Source organism: Carex rostrata, chromosome 3, assembly GCF_964058835.1.
Source record: "Carex rostrata chromosome 3, lpCarRost1.2, whole genome shotgun sequence".
Classification (NCBI taxonomy): Eukaryota; Viridiplantae; Streptophyta; class Magnoliopsida; order Poales; family Cyperaceae; genus Carex; species Carex rostrata.
Window position 1 is genome coordinate 14,044,905 of NC_135920.1, and position 10,587 is coordinate 14,055,491.

General features: G+C 34.2%; 1 protein-coding gene and 1 long non-coding RNA gene across 2 annotated transcripts; both read right to left on the bottom strand.

Moving 5' to 3' along the window:
• Positions 1–4,987: 4,987 nt before the first annotated feature.
• Positions 4,988–9,262, bottom strand: LOC144551650 (deSI-like protein At4g17486). The gene is made up of 4 exons (XM_078299715.1): positions 8,917–9,262; positions 6,408–6,695; positions 5,740–5,820; positions 4,988–5,392 (listed from the first exon to the last, which is right to left on the bottom strand). The coding sequence occupies exons 1-4, from the start codon at positions 9,095–9,097 to the stop codon at positions 5,247–5,249; spliced, it is 696 nt and encodes a 231-aa protein (XP_078155841.1). The 5' UTR covers positions 9,098–9,262; the 3' UTR covers positions 4,988–5,246.
• LOC144551651 (uncharacterized) lies at positions 8,025–8,908 on the bottom strand. The gene is made up of 2 exons (XR_013510851.1): positions 8,532–8,908; positions 8,025–8,498 (listed from the first exon to the last, which is right to left on the bottom strand). It is a non-coding gene; the product is annotated as an uncharacterized LOC144551651 (long non-coding RNA).
• Positions 9,263–10,587: the final 1,325 nt, after the last annotated feature.

Below are 10,587 nucleotides of genomic sequence, written 5' to 3' on the forward strand. Positions count from 1 at the left end.
ACTAATTGAAATGTTTAGAAATTTATAATTAAAAAAATAACCATAAAGATTAAAAGAGGTTAGAAATTTATACCGACACTACCTATCTAGAAGTTCTCATTCATATACCATTGTTCGCTCTCTTCTGCACCGTCTGAATTCGAATTAGCCTCGGGCTGCGGTTCGGTACCGCTTTCTTCAGTGTCGACTTCGGATGATGATGCTTGATCTCGATGTTGCTTGCGATTTTTAGCATCAATCTAATCTTTCAAGCACACAAGTCTCTCAAAAACATGTGCACCCAACTTACTATGTTTATCAGAGAGGATCCTGTTTGCTGAACTAAAACAACTTTCGGAAGGGACGGTTGACACGGCCACAGCAAATACGTCGCGGGCCGTCATCGCCAGTGTTGGATAGGCCCTTGCATTCCTCCTCCACCACGCCATGATGTCAACCTGTTCACTTTCATTGCGCATTGCAAAATATCTTAATAACTCGTTTGTGGATGTGTGTGGTTCGCTCTTCGACTTGAAATCTGCTAACAATCCAATACTGCTAGTGCTCCTCGAAGTGGAACTATTAAAAAAAAAATTAGTGGACAAATAATGTAGATATTATAAATAATAAAGATTAAAAATACGTGTATATTTATATTCATACCTAGCGGCGGCACGGGACGAAGACAGGTTTTGGTTGTCACTCATTCTTGAGTTTTATAAGTTAAACATCTCATCGAACTTCAAATTCACGTATGCCTCCACCCCGGTTTTGTCTAAATGTAGATTCTCTTTGTACTTTTCAAGTATTCTTATTGTGAAATACTTCTTGTATGCTGGGTTAAAACAGCTTGCAATAATGGCCAGGAGGGGTACATCTTTCCAATATTTTAGAAATTTTAGTTTCATGGCATCTACGATCGACGTGAGAGATTTATCGTGGGTTTCAGCTTGTTCCAATTCAAGATACACCTTGGAGATGTTATAGAGATGTTTGAGCAACTCAAATGATGTCGGTGAGTACGAGCAAGATAATTGGACGGTTGCTGTAAAAAATGTTCCTAGAAAATTTTTAAGCCTTTGTGGTTGCTCCCATTCCCCGTCAGTAGATTCCAATGTCATTCCCTTGGGGGTGGAGTTTCTCAAAAACTCCACTATGATAGTTGAGTAAGGAAGGCATCGAACCTATAGGTAGAGTTCTAACGGGTATCTATATCCCAAGGTACTCTCAACTTGCTCAATCCATAGTTGACATACATCAACGCAAACCGTTGTTTTCTTTCTTGGTTTGAAATAATGTAGTTGAGAGCATCCTTAAATTTAATTATCAATAGGTTTACGACTTCTGTTTTAAGGCCCGCCTTCATGACGAGGTTAAGTATGTGGCAAGCACACTTTTGGTGAAACTTTGCACCATTCATAATTGGGTTTAGTACTGTTTAAAAATCTCAATGGAAACTATGTTGTTGCTAGCATTATCAAAAAATATAGAAAAAAAATCTTGTTATCCTCTTAAGGTTATACTCTTGTAAAACCTTAATAATTGATTTGAAAATTACATTTGCAGTGTGCGGAGAATCCAACACTCGAAAACTTAATACCCTTTTTCGTAATACCCAATGATCATCGATCCAATACCCGATAATACAAGAGTACCGGAATCCATGTTTACCGGCAGTTCATATATCAGAGGTAATTGAGACCTTATTGGTTTGATATGCAAATATAGATTTTAGCTCATTTTTTGTAATGGTAAACTGGTTTTTTATTTCATTAACCATCATTCTATGATGGATCCTCTTGTACATTGGTTGACCACATCCCCGAATGACCAATCGGGCAAAACTCATGCAACCACCCATACTTATTGGTTGTTCTTTGTGGGTAATGTACCAGGCCAATTCACTAAGCATTTTTGATTCATCGTATTTTGGGTTGGTTCCGGTACCATCCGAGTTCATAAGGGTTTGGATTTGTCTCGGTTCAGCATTTTCACTTGGAACCTCACCCTTTCTTTCGTGCATTTCGGTATGTCTCTTAAAGCTAGTCATATCACTAGATTTTTTATACTCAAAATTTATTTCCTTGCAATTTTTTATCTTAGATTCAAGAGTTTGCAAATAGTCATCCTCATCTTTGGTCATCTTATAAAATCTCATCCACGGCTAATTGTATTCGGGAGGAGCTCTTTTAGTCTTCTTTCCTGCTGGTTCTGGTGGGGGGGGACACTTGTCGAAGGAGGGACATCTTTTTTTTGAATTTCAGGGACACTTGTCGAAGGAGTACCTTCTATATGGAGACTGAATTGACTCGATGCTACAGAAGAAGTGCCTACGCCTCCATATGCATACGGTGGTGTCGGTTGATGTGTTTCTTGTGGAATGTATATGTTTGGATCGTTTGAAGTATAATACAGTGCATTCATTTGGGGGAGTTGTTGATAATTTGGTTGTAGCATTTGGTCCCTTCTTTGATAATTTTGTGAATAATTAGGTGGTGAAATTTGGGAGGAACTATGAGGATAAGTTGGTGGTGGCGTTTGGGAGGAACTACCAGGATAAATATGTGACATATTGACGTTAAATATTTCGGTGGAAAATCTCGCGATCAATCCTCCCATCGAATCGCGATGAGGAGTTGTTATTTTTTAAATCTGTTCAAAGAAATAAATTTAAATTATTTAACATATTCAAAAAATAAATCTAACATATTTATTTAACCTATTAAAAATAAATCCGAATTTGAAAAATAAAATCTAACCTATTCAAAAATAAATCTAATTATTTAACATATTCAAAAAATAAATCTAACATTTTTTTTACCTATTAAAAATAAATCCGAATTTGAAAAATAAAATATAACCTATTCAAACATAAATCTAATTACTTAACATATTCAAAAAATAAATCTCACATATTTTTCTAACCTTTGTAAAAATAAACTCAAATTTAAAAAACAAAAATTAAAACAAAAATTAAAAATAGAAAAAAATATTGTTTCGGCCTCTGTTCCAGGCCGGAACAGGCTGTTTCGGCCTTTGCAGAGAAGTTGTATTTTCTGCAAAGGCCGAAACAGCTTGTTCCGGCCTGGAACAAAGGCCGAAACAACATATTTTTTTTTTCTGTTTTTTAAAAATAAATCTACCATTTTTGAAAAGAAATCTAACCTATTAAAAATAAATCTACCATTTCGAAAAACAAATCTAACCTATTAAAAATAAATCTAACCCTTTTCAAAAAAAAAATCTAACCTATTAAAAATAAATCTAACCTTTTTCAAAAATAAATCTAACATATTAAAAATAAATCTACCATTTTCAAAAATAAATCTACCATTTTCAAAAATAAATCTACCATTTTCAAAAATAAATCTAACCTATTAAAAATAAATCTACCATTTAAAAAAATAAATCTAACATATTAAAATTTAATCTAACCTTTTTCAAATATAAATCTAACCTATTAAAAATAAATCTACCATTTTCGAAAATAAATCTAACCTATTAAAATTTAATCTAACCTTTTTCAAAAATAAATCTAACTTATTAAAAATAAATCGACCCTTTTTCAAAAATAAATCTACCCTTTTTGAAAAATAAATATAACCTATTAAAAATAAATCTAACATCAAATTTAAATTTTAAATTACTCTACAAAAATAAATCTAACATTCAATATTTCAATCTAACAAAATTTAATCTAGCAAAATTTAATATAACAAAATTTAAATATTTAATGTAACATGAAATAAATGTAACATTTAATCTCGCGGAAAAATCTTCGAGAATACCTTTGTAATTCCGTTTGTGTTTGCATATTTGTAAAATGAATTAAATTCACAACTATATATATATATATTTTTTAACAATAAAGTTAAAATTGAAGAATAATGAAATATTGAGATTGAGATTGAGAGAATGAGAGATGAAAATATTGAGATAGAGATGTGAAAATTTGTGAGGGATGGGGGTTTATTTATAGAGTTTTGTTTGGAGGAATTGAAAATTAAAAATTTGAATTAAAAAAAAAACTGAAAAAAGGGGTCAAACGGGTCAAATCGGGTATGGGGCCGGGTAGGGGTCCGGTTGGGGGGGAAGCGTATCATCTGCGGAGCTGTGCAGATCTTTTAATCTAGTCCGTCTGTTTCGGATCGGACGAACCAGATCAGATCTTGAAAATTTTGAGAATATATATTTTTTTAAAATTTGGGCAAGATCTGATCTGGTCCGTCCGATCCGAAACAGACGGACCAGATTAAAAGCTCTGCAGTGATTGGCTCCGCAGAGGATACGCTTCCGGTTGGGGGTGGGGGGAAATGTTTAAAATTTGAATTAAAAAAAAGAAAAAAAAAAAAGAAAGGGTGTCACGGGTACAACTGGCACGGGTGTAGTTCGGTCCGGATTATCACGGGTTCAATGGAAAAAAAACCGGGTCCGGTCCTTCTCATACCTGTACCCGTGTACCTGTTACCCGGGGCACGGTCCGGTCGGGTAACAAGCACGGGCGGACCGGACTGGATTCGGCCCCCGGGGTTATTAGTAAACCACTAGCTTCGACCCTCATTTTTTTCTCAAAAAATAAAATAAACAAATTAAAAGTTACTTTTGGTTATTATCATTTTTATCAAAGTTATTGATAAGCGTTTGGCTGCACAAGGACTGAATCCAATTTCTTGGTTTTGCTTTTATTAAGCACTGAGAATTAAAAACAAAACTTCTATATATTTTTTCTTTGCGAGGATAATCAATCTCATATTTTAATAGAAACATTTGTCCGGAAGAGATTTGGCTATCTTCTTGAAAGGAACAGCAGAAAAAAATAAATCAAAGCATAATAAGACAGAAACCAAGCCTGATTCGTATTATACATCTTTACTGAACCAACCAGTATATCAGTATCTCATTTAAACACTGCCTAAAATGCTATTCAAAATATTTTGCACATTTTCTCCCCAATACCACACAACTTTACAAAATACAAACAAAATATATAGATTGTAGCAACGAATAACGCAAACAGAACCCTAAACGTAGTATGTACACTTACAATATATCAGTTTCTGAGCCTAAAGTAATTAGGTCACATCACAACAAAATGAAAGAAACAGAACCAAAAAAGAAGAAACAAACCAAAGAAAACCAAACCAACAATCAAACAACAAACAAGATATACTAAATACCCAATCAGCAAGTAATAACATCTACTGTAGAGTTAAGACCTAGACTACATTTACAAAAGAATCAAGTAAAAATGAAGAAGACGAGGGATGTCATATCTTATCAGTATCTTTTGCTGAATTCATAACTCTGGGAGGTGTCATTTCACTGTTTGGGGGTGTTGAGAGGAGTTGGTGGTCAAGTTCTTCAAGACAACTTTCGGCTTCTAATGAAGCAAGGATCTCCATTTCATCACCATCTGGATAAAGGAAATTTTAGGTACACATAAATAAAAATAAATAAAAGAACTTTCACATAATTAAGTATTATTAAAATAATGTAGCAGTAAGAGTATCATGTTCTGAAACAACAGAGATATGTCTTAACCTGTATATTAGAATCTTCCAATATCAGTTATGACTTATTGACTGGTACAGTATTAGTACACAAGGACAAAAACTTTTAGGGTTTATTTGTAAATCTTTTGGTATACACCTACCAATGCTGGACCCAACTCAACAGTATGGCTTTAACCTCAGTATGCTTTCAATGAGAAATAAAGGCACGTATTTTTTGTGTAGTTGAAAAAAATACAAAAATAATTACCTGACAGAGGGGGCTGTGTGGTTAAATCTCCCACTGCATTGACCTTAATGCTATCTGGCAAGATGCAACTGCAGAAGGAGCCTGAAACATAAATGCTTCTATGGATTAGCGACAACAAACCAGCCATTGATTTGCAGAGAAAAGGGGAGAAATGAAGAAAAACATCTAACAAGCATATAAACATTAGTCAGTATCATGTCTTTATTAAGATAAAATATGCTGTCTACTTCTTTAGTCGAAATGAAGGAGACCTGACAATCTTTCAAATATCTGAGTGTCCTTCCCAAAATTTGTCCTCATTTGAGGGCTAACAGCCATTTAACACATGAATCAATTGTAAAGGTAGGTAGTTTGATCTTTAGAAGAGTAAACACATCAAACAAGAGTAAACACATCAAACATTCTTTTCCATGGAAGTACACATGATATCTATATTTGTACACGGGTGCATCACGACTTTTCCATTTTCAATTATTCTATGCAATAACTTCAGCATAATTGGTACTTTTCCATTCATACCCTTCCAAATTTGTCTAAAGGAAAGCAATAACAACTATGAAAAAAAGTACAATATGCAAAATAAACACACAAATGGAAAAAAGTTTTGGCACCAAAATCCTCAAAGCAAAATAAAACAAAAACAAAATGAAAGGAAAAAATATACAAACCCAATTTGGCAAGGCGATTGACCCATCGAGGGATTTGCTTCCCAGTTAGGCGCTTGCAAAGATCGTCAGTGAAATGATTGCAGTTCTTAAAGATCAAATGATACGTGTCCCCATGGTAGCTCTCGGAAAGGTCCTCCAAAAAGCCTCGGAACTCCACTCGTGACATCTCAGTTGTTCCCAGCGACATGGAGCGCCTGAAGACAAACCCGGGGCAGTTCTGTGGCTCCACCTCGAACACACCACTTGTTGGGTACTCATGCGCTCCATATCCATACTCCATTCCATGTACTGCTTTTTGAAGTCATTTTAAACGTAAATAATATTGTTTTTACAAAAACAATGTTCATAATATCATATCACTATTTATTGGTCAAGGTTACGATGCTATGAACTATGGCTCCAAATCTCGATTTCGGAGTTACAATTGGCCGATTTGAGCCAATCAATGTGATACACATATAAAATACATTTGCAAACCAAAACTTATATTTTGAGATTTCATTTAATTTATTTTTTTGAATTGGAAACAAAAAACCATTGATTCTGGAAATTTTGAGTGTCCAATAACACTCCTTTCTCCTAGGTAGAAAAATGATATTAAACAAAAAAAAAAGTCTAATTATTAGCATATTACAAGAGTTGAGTGTGGGGTCACACTGAGTGGTTTGGATTGACTATTAGAATATCGAAAATAGAAACTGTCTCACTGACCAATTGGTGCTGTGCATAGCACTATAAGCGGGCCGATAATAAAAAAAATCACCTTTTCTTGGATTTGGTTATACTTTCTTTGTCTCGATAGTAGCATTAAACAGATCATATGTTTTTTTTCGTTTTTTAAGAACAGCTTTTAATCCTCATCTTCTTATTATTGGTACCAGGACATAATTATGTTGTGTGCTTATGTCAAAATATTCACTTGAATTCAGGGAATATGTTTTTTTTTTTTTAGGATAATTCAGAGAATATTGATCATTCAATAAGTGCATGTGAGGCTTCAATTTGCTTCAGCTAATTGCCTAATGCACATGTTTGCCATTGCACACACTGGTTCCCTTAGATTCGCCTCATCAGCTATGGTAATAACATGACCAAGTATAGGCTCAAGTCAGCTTCCCAAAAGTACAACCGGACTAACAAGGAACTGTTACAACTTTACATACATCAGAGTATTTATAACTACTGAGTGCATTATGCAATTATGACTTGTAAATTGTAATGCAAAGTAATTAAGAAAGAAGAAAGGGATAATACAACTGAAACGTCCAATTGACAGAAATGCCCTAAAATAACATAATTTACAATTTTTTCTATTTGGAGTAAAAGGAAATTTTTTAATTAACAAAAATGCATTCATGTCAGGCAGCAAACACATAACTTGTATGGTTTTTACTTTTCTTTTTTAAAAAAAAAATTATACTCATGTTATTTCAAAAGAGAACCAATCAAGATCGGCATAACTTACTTTCAAATTTTATTTATTTAAAAAAAATTGTCTACTTAAATACTTACCAAATTTCATCACACTACTTAAATAAGAGTGGAGAAAAAAAAATTAGGGGTATTCTAATTTTTCCATGATGTTATCTGGGAGGTGGAGGCTAACGAAAAAATCGGCTATTTTCTTTTCTTTCTTCTTCTTTATATCCTTGGGTTCTAGTGGACATGATCTAAATATGGTGTATGTCAAATTGTCAATATTTAACCAATTTGAAATTTGTTCGGTCATCTATGGAAAGATGTTAAAGCTCCTATATTGGAATAAAATATACCAAATTTGATACACAATCTACATGATGAAAAACACGTGTACGATTTTAGTATTTGATTTGGACAATTTTGTCAAACTTTCCTAATGGATGTACACTAGAATAACTTGATGGTCATAAAAACCAAAGTTTCAGGGGTTTTATTGTCAATCTTAGAAGCTCAGGGGCTAATTGCAATAACTCAGAAAATATGGAAGATTCAGTGAGCATCCCGAAAATAACAGAAACAACAAAATATATGAGTATTTCTTATGCTCATACTCATGGACCTGGTTCAAATGAAATTTCATGTATAAACATCAGTAAGATTGCCGTAATCAACCTTAAAATTTTCTACACTAAAGGCGTTAAAAACCAGACGTAATTCTGCTTACCAAATAATGACACTCTGGTTCCAAATTCTGATTCTATGGTCAATCATAATAATACAGAATCAGTGTTCCCACTTATTACAAAAGAATATGGTTCTAATTCATATTTGGTTAAACTCGTATTCCTACTCTAGATGGAAGCCACAAAAAGCACCAGAATATAATCCCACTACAACTATATATGGTTACCCAAGGCAAAGAACATCAGAAAGCATACTACAATAGAAAATTTATTAAAAAATCGCCAAGCTTTAGCTCCTATATTTTAGGGGAGGTTTGAACAATAAGTGCACTTCGAATTGAACCAAAATACAAGAAATAAATAACAGAAAAAAGGCTAGAGCAGCTGACAAATAGTTGAATTGTTACCTTGAATGCCAGAATGGTAAATCCCGAGGCCAAGCCAGTAGAGATACTTGTTAATTGGAGAAATATCATACACATTGAGATAAATAGTCGTCTTCCTCGCCTCAGCACTCCCCGATTGTTTTTTCTCTTTGTTCTCGACTATCTCATTAGTAGTAAAAGATTTGGCGAGTTTACAAAACATCTCGACACAACCCCTTCAACTCATTTGCATAAACCCAAGAAATAGCAGTAATTGGAGAGAGCGCAAGAAGAAAGAGAGAGGAAAAGAGAGAGGAAAAGAGAGAGAGAGAGATCTGTTCTTCTTCGTGGTGAATTTCTAATTGAAGTGGAAAGCAGGACAGCTGAATTTAAATTTCTTTAATGTATTTTGTTTTCAGGGTTTTCGTTTTGTGGTGCATTGAAGAGGGTCTCCCGGTCTGGTATAGATCAAGTGGAAATAGTTTTTGTATTAAATTAATTAAATGTATTAAATGGTTATTTCTTTCTCTTTCCGGGACATGAGCTTGGCCCCGTGGAGGGAAGGGGAAAGGCAAAATAGCTTTTCGGTAAGCCTGAGAGAGAAATCGGAATAATGCTCTCCATTTAGAACAACTGGAAGCTCCCAGAAATACTTCGTCAATGCTCCGAGTCCGGATTGCCGGGGAAAGGTCCGAAAGGAAAGAAGGTAGCCCATACCGACATCACGGATCCCTCCGTTTTCCTTTTGAGTGGAGAAGAAAGGATGAAGGTTGCGAAAGTTGGAAGAAAGCGACGGGAAAGCAATGAGCACATCAAGTTTTTATTTTATTTTTTAAAGAGCACTCCAAATATCTCGTTATTATCCCCAGGGACGAAAGTTCCTTTTATGAATATATCCTTGTAAAAGTTGATGTTTACGAGGGAAGGATCTTAGAAAGAGTGAGTCTGTGGTGCTGTGCATAGCATGGATTGGTCCGCAGTACAGCTTAATATTTTCATTTTTTTAAATTTTAACAGCTAATTTTAATCGTTCAATTTAATTTTCAAATGAATATGTGCTTGCAGACTAAATTTTACATTTTTTTTAATACAGATAGAAAATTATTGTCTTATACTTGCATATTCAAATTTTATATTTTTTATAATATTTTACTATTTATTAAGATAAGTAGAAAATTACTGTCTTGTACTTGTAGACTCGAGTTTTATATTTTTAAACGGTTCGGATCGACTGTTAGAATTTTGAAAATAAAAATATTAATCCGTATTATAGATCAGTCTGTGCTATCTATAGTATGATAGACTCACACTATAATTGATATTGCCATATTGATCTATTGTTATGACCAATTCCCGTACCAAAATCTGCATTTTAAACCATCAAATAGCGTATATTACATTGAATATCTACAGAATGTGGTACTGCTGTGCTTTCAATCTTATTTTACAGGAAACTGGCGAAATTAGAGAAGTTACTGACATTCTGAGACTCTGACGCGGGTAGCATCAGACAAATTCCAACGCGGGTCGCATCACTGTTGACGCGACTCGCATCGAAGTTTCCCAGATGGTGAAGCGGAGGCCCAATGACAGTCCAGTAAAGGCCCAAATTTGAAGGATAGTTTGGGGAAAGCTATAAATAGACCACCTTCTGCCACTGGAGAGAGGGAGTTCAGAAAATTAAAGAATTCAAACCTCAAGGCCTTTGAAGTG